The sequence below is a fragment of the Carassius gibelio genome, chromosome B20, assembly GCF_023724105.1.
Source record: "Carassius gibelio isolate Cgi1373 ecotype wild population from Czech Republic chromosome B20, carGib1.2-hapl.c, whole genome shotgun sequence".
NCBI classification, from domain to species: Eukaryota; Metazoa; Chordata; class Actinopteri; order Cypriniformes; family Cyprinidae; genus Carassius; species Carassius gibelio.
Window position 1 is genome coordinate 5,995,011 of NC_068415.1, and position 14,791 is coordinate 6,009,801.

The window sequence follows — 14,791 nt, forward strand, 5'->3', positions numbered from 1 at the left end:
GAGCACAGAAACATTCACCTGCTGCTCTTCTCTGGTCACGCTCACTACACTCTGCCTAAAAAAAACACCAGAGGAAAGCAGAAATAACCTTTAACGGTCCACTGATAAGATGCTATTTATTTAAAAAAGGGACTTAGTCCTGCCGAAAGGATCACAATGTCTTTGCAGACAATTACACCGTGGACTTCTGCTCATACAATTACATCAGCTGAAATAGGGTTGGGCGACATGGAAAAAATATCATATCACAAATTTTTTTTTTTTTTTTTAATATCACAATTCACGATTTTATCACAATTCTGTCGTCATGTTGGTTTTACTATTTTGCAAGTTGTCTGAGCATTACAGCCAAACTAATTTCCCTATTATAAAGACAAAGCCTTTCAAGGTAACAAAACAAGAGAAAAGAATGGCAGATATTTAGGGCAAAGAGGGCGAAAGATAAAAAACCTTTTTCTTATTTTCTAATAACAAAGATAAAAGAATGGCAAAGGTACACATTTACAACTACACATAATATACAAATAAAACAACTAGCTTTATTTTTGGGTACAATAAGTTTATTTAGCAGGAGAATTCAAGAAATTGAATGAACAAATATAAAAATAAAACACTATATAAACTGATTCATGAAGCAACTTTATTAAATTTCTTCAGTCAAGATCAGTGAGTTATTTTTCTCTTTGTATTTTGTTGTTTTATTAACATTAAAGGAATAGTTCACCCAAAAATAGAAATTCTGTCAGCTGTCTGTCAATGCTGTCATCGTGTTATATTTTTAATATACTCACTCAAAAGTGGTTTTAAACCTGAATGAGTTTCTTTTTTCTTCTGAAGATGAATGCTATTTTGAGGAATGTGGAAAACCAAACAGTTGCTGATCCACAGTGACTTCAATAGTATTTTTTGCTACTATCAAATTCAATGTGGACCAGCAACTGTTTGGTTATCCACATTCCTCAAAATATCTTCTTTTGTGTTGAGCACAAGAAAGAAATTAATACAGGTTTGGGACAACGTGAAAGTGAGTATGACAGAAATTGAATTTTAGGGTGATCTATCCCTTGACAGTATTGACAGTAGGCTGCATGTTTAATAGGCCTACTGTCCCTTTAAGACTTGCACGCATCTAATATATATAGGCACGTATATGCTTTTATCTCCACTGTTCACTTTTTTTTAGACATAATCAAGTTTACATGTAAACCTTGTGTGTTTTGACAGTATTAGCGCAAAAGATAACTTCATTAGTTCAATAATCAGGCGCTGTTTGACAGGCTTTACCGCTGAGATAACACTGCTGTGAATGTATGTGGTGTTGTACAGTATATGATGGAGGCGCCAAAACTGCAGTTGATAGAATGTGCGCTGTAGCAGGATACTACGCTATTTCTTCACAAGCAGATCGTGGAGACATTTTTATCGTCCACGATCAAAGATCATTATAATCGCACACCCCTAAGCTAAAACTAAATGGTCATAAGCAATAAATGTAACTTTCCAAAGTTCTAAACCAACTGAATATTATGCCCATGCCCTTGTTTGTTTTGTGCTGAAATTTCCCAGGCACAAAAATGAAGTTTTATGATTAGGCTGAGCGATTAGCTTGGGCTAATCAACAGCGATGTTTTTTTCTATAAAAAAAAAAAAAAATTAAATATGCAGATTAATCAACTGTCTCCTCAAATTAATGGGATCTCCTGCAGTGTGGAACCGCTGGACGCCTCTTCCAATCATATATTAGGGACTAATCACTTCATTAGTATTCATAACCATGTTTCTGTGTAACTCCAGCAGGCTACTTCTAAAGAGTTTTCCATCATTTTTCAGCTGAAACATTAGCAGACAAAAAGAGTTCAAGACAAAGGTCAGTCAAACAAGGTAAGGTTTCAAGTTAAGAACTTTAATGCAATGTAGGTGTCCACGCAAATGGCATGTACACTCATTAGCCACATCTAACCAGTACAACAACGGTTTATCTCAATGAGAACTTGGGTTGGGAATGGAACATTTATCTTTATTTTTGTGAAATTACAGATTTACCATCAGTTAATGGTTCATGCACATGTATTTTTCTGCCAGTGCTTAAAAATGGTGAAATAACATACTGTGACCTGGCACCACAACACTGCTATTCAATCTACAGAGCGGCTCATGAGCCAGTTCGGTTTAGTGAATGAAAACAAAAAACACAGCCCGAACAGTGCCGTCTGATTCCTTAATTAATGACTCAAATAAATTGGTTCTTTCTTTTGTCTGATTCTTGAAAGACTCATATGACTAGTGCAGCTATATTCCCAAAAGCATGACTCTTTTGAGTATGTTATTTTTAATGATTCAAACTCATACAGTGTGATCAGTTTAGTCCAATTGCTGAGCAAATCTCGAAATCCAGAACCGTATTAGCATACTATTACTATTTCTGCCATATAGGAAGAGTAGTATGCTAGTATGAGTCTGTTCTTCCTGTCTGATTCCCAAAAGCACGGCGGTGCTTTTTTATCACCAAACATTACAGCTCAATCAGTTTAGTCTGAGTCCTTTGCAAATGAATCTTGTGATTCAGATCCCTTCAGACGTGACTGATGACCAATTACCTTTCGATTTGCTTTTTTAAACAGTATCTTTTATTGATCCAAACAATAAAATATGGCTTGCATAATACTGTTAAGTTACAATGTTCTTAAGGCTCATGAGATATAAAAAATGAGATATCCCAGAGAAATGAGAAATATTTCATACAACAACAACAACAACATCTCAGAAATATTTTATAAAATATAATGAATGAATGAAATGTTATCACTTTTTGGGGGGGTTTTGGACTGCATTTATGTCATCTTTAAAAAGACTTAAAAAATGTCTGTATAAATGAAAACCATTCTTTTATACTATGCATTTATTATCTGAAACAATCTCATCATGTGACAATGTAACTGTATTTCTTTCTTTTAAATATCTCTTTTTCTTAACAGAGAAAGAATCAGTAGTGGAACCATTAAGGAAACAGAAACGGTAACACGTAGCAAAACTGAAATAGTAAAATTCTTAGCAATTTCCTTACCATTGACAACAAAATGCGATTTTAACAGACATCAACTTGACGTCAGGTTAAAAATAGCACTTATTCTAGCCTCAATTCATCAGCGCTCAGAGCTTATCAGTTAAAATGTGTGAGGGTGCTTCACTGGAGAAAGCTGAATGAGCTTCTTATCACTGATTGCGCGTTTACCTTGAAGGCTTAGCCGATTCAGAAACACGATAGCACTGGGACGCTGATTGCCTGCTAGAAGCTGATTCGAGTGAATGGAAAGAAGTCATCTCAGAGGCCAAATGAAATAATAGCGAGTGGGAGAGCTTTATCTACACAGAGCAGAGGCAGAATTTGCTAAGATTTTTCTGCTACTATTCACACAGGTGTGACCTTTGCTCGGCGTGCCACAGGAGAAAGTAAAGGCAGTCAAGGTCTAGGTCAAACATGTACTCGGCTGACCCGCAGTATGCATGAAAGGGTGCAACTGTGTGTCTTCTACAGTAGCAGTGCAGAGGTAGACTTAACAACCTGCCCTAGGCAGAAGCTCACAGTCAATAATGAGTTCAGGATATGAACTCACCAGGAAACAGTGGGCTGAATCACAATTTGCATAATTCTACTGTATGCACTAAAAAGATTTACTGTCAGTCATGCAAAAGTGCATACTATGGTAATGTATTAAAACAGTACTGAAACATACTTTCAAGTCAAAGAAATGATTGTGGAACCCCCACAGGATGAAAAAGAAAATCATCCCCAAAGTCTTTTTTTTTTTTTTGCAAAATCTGAGTTCATATCTCACAATTAATACTTGTACTTCCTAATTCTGAAAAAAAAAGTCAGAAGTGTGAGATATAAAATCTGATTTCCAAAATATAAACACGCAATTGAGAGATATAAACTTGGAATTGCAAGAAATTAATTCAAATAATAAATAAATAAATAAAATAAATTAATCAAAATAAAGTGTAACCTTGCTTTTTTTATTTTGTGAGGGGGAAAAACAGAATTGTGAGATGTAAACTCATAATTGAAAGAAAAATAGGCTATTAGCTCAATATTAAATTTAAAATGTAATATATATATATATATATATATGAAATAATTTAATTTAATATTAGCTCAAAAATGTGTTAATTAACAAGCTTTAGTATTAATAATTACTTTTTATTTTTCCAAATACTTTATACTTTTGATGTATTGAAGTATCATGGCAGTAAAGACATTTATAATGTTACAAAAATATATATTTCTATTTCCAATGTTTTCAACATTGATAAAAAATAATAAATGTTCTACTTGAGTAAATTGAGCAAATTAGAATGATTTCTGAGTGGTCATGTGAGACAGAAGACTGGCGTGATGGCTAATAAAAATTCAGCTTGGCATAGTAGGAATAAATGACATTTTAAAGTATATTCAAATAAAAACATTTCTAATCATTTGTAATTGCACATATATTTCACAGTAGTACAATTTTTATAGTATTTTGAATAAATACAGTAAATTTAGCCTTGGTGCACATAACAGACCATTTTTTTACCATTTGTACCAATTCCAAACTGAAAGGTAAGTTAGTTACTGTATGTGATATTGATGATAAAAAAAAAAAAAAAAAAAAATGAAAAAAAACGGAGTGACAGAACAAGGGAGAAAGATGGAGGCGGTTGATGATCTGAAAGTGTGAGGTCTCGATATCAACCATTTTTAGCACCTTCTGATGTGAAAGGACAAGACATATTGGGTCCCTCAATCTTAACTGGACATTTTCTACCACTGCCAAAACTTTCTACAAGCACAGGGGAAGAGAAGTCTGCAAATAAAAAGAAAGGCAAGAACTCTGTCAGATGGCTCAGATGAATGAAATGTGAAGTCTGCGGTCCACTGGGCCTTGCCAATCAGTCGGGGGTCTGATGAGGTGAGAGAACCCTCAACAAAACTCTGTGCAACAACACAGTTTTTTTTTTATTTCCACTGTGTAAAGAACTCGAAAAAAATGTGGGCTGCAAGGAGTGGAAAAAAAAGATGAAAACATTCTTTTATCTTCAGTTTTCCTCCGCCCTCCATGGCTGTTTTCAGCGACGAGGGTGATGACAGAAGGGGCTGGGCCCCCTCAGCGCAGGGCTTTAGGGAGCATAGCCTCCCTCTCCTGTCAGCACTGACCTGCTACAATAATGCATGCACAGCGTCTTTATCCCCCAGGCCTTTCCCAGCACAGAAATAAAACCTAAAGTGTCTATTGCTCTGGCAGAAATATAGATTTTTTTTTATATTATCTTGCTTCCCACACCAATGCATTTTTTCTATGTGTTGTACAAATGTATGAATAAGAGTCCCCTGTTGTCCTTTCACATCAAAATCCACAAACATATTTATTTAGAACAGTTTCGGCTTATGCATATTTCTCTCCTGATTCAGATGAGACCCCTTTCTTTTTTTTTTACTAAAGAAAGCAATATTATGAATAGAGGACTCATTTTTCAGTTGGAAGCAATGGTTTAAAGTTAAAAACGTCTTAAAGATCAGGTTTTTGTTTCACAAGACATTAACTTATGATCCTGTGGATTAATTTATTGTGATTTTTCTATAAGCTGCTTGGACTCATTCTGATAGCACCCATTCACTGCTGAGGATCCATTGATAAGCAAGTGATGCAATACTACATTTCTGCAAATCTGTTTTGATGAAGAAATAAACCCATCTACTGTAGATCTCAGATGGCCAGGGGGGTGAATACATTTTCAGCATTTGGTTGAATTATTTCTTTAAATGTTATAATGTAAAATAGTTTTCAAGCTAATACACATGAGGGTTAAAATATACAGCAGATCACAGAGTTTTCTAGATGCTCAGAAGGGAATAAATTACCATGAGACTCAAAGGCAAGACCAGAGATACACAAAATGTGCAAAAACACCCATTTCATATCCTTTGAAGTGGATCACAGCTGTTATTTATATGACCACATGAAACAACCGTCCGCTGGCATGAAAACACAAGCAGTTTAATATTGACGGTAGCTCAGTGATGTAGACGCAGGTTAAAGATCCATGCTTTTAGTTGATTATCTCCAATGATTATATCGCCCGGCGTGAATGGAAGTGTGTGAGGGAGAGAATTGTCTGACCACATTGTCTGACCATTGCTTCAATGTTCTCTGTGTTTTCTGACCTGCACTGTGAACCCATGATGGATCAGAGTTCTCATCAAAGTAGTGTGAAACCCATTTCCAAACTGTACCTCCACATTTAACTATGTCTAATAGTCACAAATCATCTAGATATTCTAACAGCACAAAATATGCTTTGTATAAATAAATACTAGTAAACATATCCAACTAAAACATCTGTCATGTCACTAGAATGAGAAAAATCTAGGCTAATTGTGTCATAAATAATAAATTGTGATCAGACACGGCATTCTACAGTCAAATACAGTACAATGGCAGCAAAAGGAATATAATTATAACAACTAAAAGAACTATATTTGAATATTTTCATAAATATAAATAATTATAAATAAAAAAATCTAAATATATACATTTATGTATATACACACACACATAAATACATACATAGATAAATTATATTACAGATAAGCCCTCTGCACATGATTGTGATGATGAATAACCTTCTATCGTCAAGTAGCCCCTCAATTCATGAAATTCACATTTTTGCTAATATAAATGTTTTCAATTAATATTGTACATAAGGTGCATGCTTATTGCTTAATTGAATGAAGTTAGCAAGAGTGCAAATCCAAAAACTGTTCTGTAAAGGTTAATATGACATTTGCTGATTAATGATTTGGTCTTGACAGTTGGCTCTTTTTTTTTTACTCCACTTTCACCTCAAATTGAATATAACAAGAACGATATTCCACATCCAAAGGTGAAACATTCAGGAAATGGGATTCTGAGCAAACAACAACAATAAAAAAAGGATTTCTTCTCAGGCAGAATAAACCTATTGGTGTGTCGTTCCATGTACAAATTTGTATGTCTAAGTTTTGCAGTAGAGGTAGACATTATGTATGCTGCATGCTTATTAACTAAAGAAAATATACATTCAAAAAAGTATCTGGTCTTGATTTTCTAACTGGGTGGCATAAGGAATTAACATAGTAATCAAGTTACAATTTCCCAACAAGGCTGCTTGGTGCTTTTAGAAGCTACTGTAAGCATGCAGCACCATTTCTCTGTGCTATCAGAGTAAGCAAGCTGTTCCCGAAAGGAAATATTGTTATATTTCTGTCCTCACATTCACTATTGCACCTAAGCCCCATGTGCCCTGGGCTTCCACCATCTGCTGTGCGGCAGGCGGCCTGTGCCTCCCTAGATAATGCAAGAATCATATTAACCCCTGGATTATGACACACGCACATCCTCCTCTTATGCCGTGATTCAAACACAGAGGTTACAACGGACTTCACATGCCAGGCCACATAGAATAGAAGCACCTGCTGCCATAACCCACAACAATCACATGCTTTTATGAGGAACATTTTCTGTTAAGACAATATTACAGGATAGAAAACGTAATTAAAATATGGCCAATTAAAAGAGAATGACCCATTTCAGTGCCCCTATGGCAACTCAGTCATACCTTAGACTTTATAACGTGGCCTTCAATCTTGCATAAGCTTTAGTGAGAATATAATGTAAATATATGTTACATAACATACAAGAATACTTCTCAGTAATGGTTTGACGCAATATATATCCAAGGGATAAAGCCAAGCTTGAACTACTTTTGTCTCAACTGGCGAATCACAGCCGTGTTATTTATTTCTTATTAGATTTATTGATTTTCAATGGCTACATTATTCTCTAATTATACAAACTACTCTCTAAGAGTCTGCATAGCAGCTTGATTAAAAATCCTCACTTAGGGCAACATTTTTCATGAAAATGATACTGGTTTGACAATTGTACAGAGTAGATTGGGGAATATTTCTTTATTACAGCCACATTTAAAATAGTAGAGAATCTTTATATTTATATATGTATGGCCAATATACAGTATGGGCCATTAAAATGTAATATCTGTACAGTTGAGTGATTTTGTAAAACCCTAAGTTTATAAACCCCCTTGCATAATTTATAATATAACAAACTAAAAAAGTATTTTGTTTCGTGCAATAGCTTAAATCAGGGCGCAAAATGCAATTTTATGTCTTATCTTGCAGATTCGCTCTACTGTATGGCCCATTAAAATTGAATTTATAGAATGACAAAACGAATGCCAACCATTTATCATTACCATTACAAAAGGACTTCAATCTCTGAAAGCATACAGATAAGAAAGACAGCAAAGTCTGACAGAGATGGCTTCAACGGCTCAGTAAAGATGATAATTAGATATATAAAGCTCCAGCTACTGAAAGAGCATTTGTGTGAGAAGCATAAAATGTTTTTGCACAAACAATCTGTGGGGGGTAATTGAATTGCAGTGTGATGCTTCTGGAGTTTATTGATACCCATCAGGAGGCTGTGAGATCCAGACTGGGCCCATATGGAGACTGGGAAGAGCGGATGCCAAGGTAAACCATAACCAGAGAAAAAGGCCAGTCAGAGAGACTGGTTTCAACTCCATGAGTCTATATCAAATTATGTTGAGCACCACATGGGAATCTGGCGCACAAAGTCCTAATGCACTAACAATGCACTTAACTGTGAAAGACAGAAAACGTTAAAAACATAAAAATGATAAAAAGTTCCTCTTAAAACACTGTGCACTCAGGATCTTGGGGTCTCATTAAAGCTTTACTCAAACCAGCTGCATAAAACTTCAGCGAGACACTTGCTGTTATGTCTGCTGCATATCACACAAAAATGCACTATTATGCTATTGGACACATTAGGATAACAGTGCAAACTTTGCAAAGTTTTGTACCAACCAGTAATCGTTGAACCAAAGATGAAAGTGGTCATCATTTTACTTTCTTTCTTACTTTAGAAAAAAGGGACAAAATGGAATTTTGTGAATTTCAATGCATGGGCAACCCAGAAAAAAAAAAAAAAAAGTAAGAAAGTCAAAGAGATTTGGAACGACATGGTGAGTAGATGACAGAATTGTAATTATTTAGTTAACTATACTTTTAAATTTACATTCAGTTGTCATTTTTTGTGTCATTTCAATTGCCTTGAGCATTGCACACAAAAATGCTAAATGTTTATCCAATAGCACAATATGAAAACTGTACGTTTTGTATCCAAACTGACTGATTTATTGATTTAACTTATATTTAAATGTAATTTTCTTTATGCTCATCATTTGATTTAATTTCTTCCTCTGAACACAAAAATATACTTTGAAAACACAAGTATACTTTGAAAGCCATGTAGACCACACATAATGTATTATACAGTAGGATCACTTTGACTTTGTTTGTATGGGAAAAAACTAATTAATAAATAAAATGAAGAAAAACTCATACAAGTTTGGAACGACATGCGGTAGAGTAAATTATGACAGAATTTTATTTTTTCAATAAAAAATTTCTCAACCAACAAACCGATGACCCCTATGGACGGGCTAAACATCCAGTACAAAGCACAAAGAATTCTAATGTGATGCAAACATCATAAATTCTAAAAATCCTCCGTGCACTATTTTAATGACACATCAACTCCTCATGCCTCGCATATCCTTTAAAAGCAATGACCCAGGTGTCCATGTTTAATGAGAGTCTGACAGGTACATCAATACTCAACCAAAGCATTGTAATCTCATTTATGAGGCGCAGCCCGAGCTCCCTAAGGACGAATGAACTTCAGTCAGTGTCACTGTGCATGTGCAAGAACGGCAGTCATAAACCAGCAGATCTTCTGGAGGTCGTGAATGAACTAAACAAGTGTATGGTAATTTACGATTCAAGGAAAATAAAGTCACACACATGGATGTCTCAGGTTCAATAAAATATGTATTTTGTTGCTCACTTTGTATTCCTGATCCAGTTTCTTTACTTATGGTTAGACAACAAACACAGATCAAGGCTTGCCAGAAGACACAATAAAAATCAACAATCTCACACAGAATAAATGCTTAAGGCTGAACAGAGGCTGAAGATATTATATTTGATTTGTCTATAATACTAATCTTCAAAAACAGACACCTATAGAGGTCCAGTTCAGTAATTATATCAATAAACGATCGAAGGCAAATTTGCTAATAAATCATTCTGACAATTTTGTGAATCAGTTTAATCAATTCTTTACAAGAGAAGCAAGAAACTCATAACTCTTTTCCTCCCTTGTAATAGAGCGATTCTTTGAGTATGAGAAGAAGGTATATTTAATTTTGTTCAACAATACTGATCTATAATATACAGAACCAGTAATTATATTAACAAACAATATGACAGATTCGCTAAGGAATCATTCTGAGAACTAATCTGACCAATTCATTACAAAAGAGCCAACTCGAAATAATGATTGTCTCACAAACTGAACACCACTATGACTCTTAAATAAGTTTAGCTCTACACACCATTCATATCTAGCTCATGAAATATTTTATTTAAAATTCACTATAGAAATGTCCAGGTCTGCAAACTCAAATGATATTTTCAGGATGTCCATCTAATACCTGAAAATGAAAAGCTGAAGCAGGCTTTGGAAACATGCCATTCTCATATCTCAGTCAGGCTAAGAGGATCATACTAAACAGCAGGTGTCGATAATATTCACAGATTAAACCACAAATATAACATACATCATTTTATACAAGAGTATGTCCAAACTGAGGATGAAGTATGATCGGTGTAGAAATCAGGAAGACAAATTATTATTAAACATAACCAATAATAATAATAATAATAATAATAATAATAATAAAAAATGCTATGATGGCATTAAGCATAAATTGAATTTAAGCAAGCCTTAACCAAAGAACACATGTCCCAGAAACCACAGGAGCACATAAAGGGGTTCAAAATAACCCATACTGAGTTCATAGATAAAAGTCAGCTATAACTAATGTGTTTTTGTGAGAAATACAAATTTCCCTAGCAGGCTTTGCAGATTAAGTAGCTATGATACAAGATGGGTTTTGGGCAAATTTTGCACTGCTTCCTTTTGAGGGAACAGCACCAGTTGGAAATTCCATTCATTTCAATTTCCCTGATTCATTATTATTACTTTCAGTTCTCATTACAATTCTCATCGTGTCCAAACATGTTAATAAAAGTCACTCTGCGAACCCTGGGTTTCCCTCAACCTCATGAGATGCACAGAGGAATGCTTTTTAAACAGTGTTTAAGGAGTACACATGCTTGCAGCACACTTGTGCTTTTTTGCATGGTTTGGCCCAGCCCATACGAACAATAATTATTTGTCAGTTTTTTTTTTGTTTTTTTTTGGGGATATAAATCAGTCAGATGTGACTGGTACTGTAATCTATTAATTAAAGAGGCCCATCAAGTATTCTTTAAGAATAAGAAAGAACAAACAATAATTTTTTATGATCATTTATTTATATTTAATAAATGAAAAATGACAATATTTCTCTGAACCTATAATCAAAGTGTTATATTAGTATAATTGAGATACTATTAGATTTTTTTATTATTATTGTGCATTAGTTTTTATGTTTACATTTTAATTCAAGTTAGAATTTTAGTAAATTATTATTTTTCATTTATTAAATAAATAGTTTATTTTTTTATTAATTTTGATAACGAAGAAATATGACTATTTTAGTGTCACTTTCATGCAACGTTTTTGTGAAATACACATGGCATATCACGAAATGCAATGTTTTTAATTAATAAAGATTTCTACCGCATCTGCTAATTTTGACCCCATTATGTATTCTAGGGTTAATCCGGATAGCAGGCCAGCCTGTTGTCATTTGGATGGGGGTCTCCGGTGGCACCTCCAATGCGCATCGCTCAAACAGCACACATGGCATTACGCATCTCCAAAACGCGCACGAAATTACCTTGGTCAGCTGTGCAATCTTCTTGCTCATCTTCAGATGGAGGTCCTGCGTGTATTCGAGGGTTAACCCAGACGGGAAGGACGTGCTAGTGGATGTAGAAGTGGAGGTGCTGTTATATTTCCCCGTCGAAGCGCTGCCAGCGGGGTTGTAGTAATGCTGCCAGCCCGCTCCAGTCGCCATCTTCACGGTATTATATTACTATGGCTGTTATATACAGACTGTAATGGCAAATGGTAAAGGCAGATGATCCCGAAAAAGCAAAAACTATAGTGACAATGAAGTCGTTAATCCACAAAAGTCATTATTTCATCCGGATTCAAATCATCTGCTCTTATTGTAGTCTGTTAGGAATAGTAAGCGAAAGCGCTGAGATGAGCAGCAGTTCAACCGCACATTTCGATGCTTTCCTTGTTTCTTGTGAACTGAGTCACTGACAGTAGATTTGTAGGAGGAATACATCAGATGTTTTGGATTCCCGGCAGGTGCGTCGCGTTGAAAACGCCGACGGCGCGTCTAACACGTTTGTAAGAAGCGAAAGCCGGTGCAGGTGTAATCCAGGTTCGAGGCATCTCTGTCGGATGCCGCGCGTGCGTCTGTGAGAGCGGTGTTGCTGCACTGAGTCTGTTACCATGGATCATCTCAACAGTTTACATTATGTCAGTGACGTCAGTTCCGTCGGTCACGGTTCCTTTCATCTCCGCCTCCTGACTCTCCTCCGTTCTTTTCTTTTGAATTGTGATGTAACGTTAATGCGAAAGTCATTGAAAAAATGATTTTGCAAATGTCCCAGTAGGTGGGTGGACAGGACCTAAAATAAGATATTATTCTATTTTTATAGTTATCGCTGACTGTGTTCGTGCTTGAAAGTATTTTACTTTAAGCGTATGCAGCTAAACGGTTTGTATGCAGAGTGCTGAGAATAAACGGAAAAAAAAGAAATAGCCTATATATATATATATATATATATATATATATATATATATATATATATATATATATATATATATATATATATATATATATATATATATATATTACAATTGTTAGTATTTGTAGCTACTATAAAACACGAGGGCTAGTTGTCACTGTTTAATCAAGTTATTTCTCAAGATTTATTTTTTAAAAGTAATTTTATTTACAGACAATATATGCTAAGTATACAGTTTAAATACAAAAACAAACAAAATAAATAAAATACAGCACACCTTTTGTGACAACATGCCCCAAATGCATATGGAATATGTCGTGAAACTTCATAAAATTTTTAGCAAAAAAAACAGTAAAAAAAAAATTATGCAACACAAGAAATAATATTTATAAATACTGAATTCAACCACATAAAGATTAATCAACTAAGAAAAAAAGGTTGTTAACATTAACAGCATAAAGAAAGCAATCTCCCCACAGAAATTAAATTAAACTGAAAAAAAGCTTTGCTTTGCAAATTAAAATACATGTGGGCCTATAATAACTGTGTATGAGCACTCTATGCTGTTGTAGTGCATAATAATTAGATTTTCTATAAGGATATTTTGTCGCACACAGAAACTATCATTACAAGCATTTCTCAACATGCAAACAGTGGCATGAATGCTGTTTTATTTAAAGGAATAGTTCACCCAAAATAAAATTTTTTGCTGAACATTAACTCACCCTCAGGCCATCTACAGTAAATGTAGAGGAGTTAGTTTTTTCATCAGATTTGGATAAATTATTTATAGATTATGGATTGTATTTTGGTAAAAACAATATTGATGGATTTGATGGCCTTGATGGATTTGTTTATTACAAACATGCAGATTTTCACTTCACAAGATGGTAATTGATGTACTGAAGACAAGTGGGTTACATGTGGATCATTGTGATGTTTTTAACAGCTGTTTGGACTCTCATTCTGACAGCACCCATTCACTGCAGAGGATCCACTGGTGAGCAAGTGATGTAACACTGAATTTCTCCAAATCTCTTCCAGTGAAGAAACAAACTGGCATGACGGTTTTCAATTAGATTTTCAGCAAATTGTTATTTTTGGATGAAATATTCTAAGACATTTTTATATACTCTGTATTACCAATATTACGCAGGAACTGCAAAGTTTGTAGAAATATGAAGGCTGTACAACTTTTTTCATCATTCTCTGCCACTTTCACCTGAGATGGCTGAAAAATATGGTCCAAGGAATGAATCACCTGTGGGAGAGCAGGTATTGTGAAAAGACAAATGGCCTGCTATTGTTACTCTCCAACTATAGCCCTGCATGATACAGCCCATGGATAGGACTCTGTTTCAAGACACAAAGAGTTTCAAGAGTTGCTTTGGTTGTGTTGTTGGTGTTGATTATTCTCATATTGGAGATAGTTAGTCTCTAGAGCCAAGATTATTATTTTAAATGCTAAATTAACCCACCTCAGAGGCACAACAAAAGTGTTGCAGTTTTTGATGCAAATATCATGTGCAAAATCTCTCTAGAAATAAGAGGTTGAAACCAAATGTTTTTTTAAAAAAAACAACTGGAAATGCTCATATAGTCCAACTTCCTCCAGGGCTCAATTAAACACAACTGACTGCACATTGCTGGCAAAATGTTGCCTTGCCACACTTTATTTCCTCTTTTGCAATGAGTTAGGAACCACACTGAGAAATGCATAATCTAAAAGAAAATGAGAAATGAAATAATACACTGCAAATTAGAACTAGTACAGTACACAAAGAAAAAAAAAGGAAAACCATTCAACAATGAATCATTCACAGTAAGACAAGCCATGTTTAGCCTGTTTATATCAACACATGAACATTCATATCTTTCAAAAGATGC

The 14,791-nt window shown here is 34.7% G+C and overlaps 1 protein-coding gene across 2 annotated transcripts in view; it reads right to left on the minus strand.

The window, feature by feature from the left end:
* fam184ab (family with sequence similarity 184 member Ab) overlaps positions 1–12,624 on the minus strand; it is a 117,602-nt gene extending 104,978 nt beyond the window's left edge. Inside the window, exon 1 of one of the 2 annotated variants that reach the window (XM_052585671.1) lies at positions 11,977–12,624. In XM_052585671.1, coding sequence (XP_052441631.1) covers positions 11,977–12,156 — 180 coding nt within the window. In that variant the 5' untranslated portion in view covers positions 12,157–12,624. The remainder of the gene's footprint in view (positions 1–11,976) is intronic. The other variant, XM_052585672.1, reaches the window with a different exon arrangement.
* Between the last annotated feature and the right edge of the window lie 2,167 nt (positions 12,625–14,791).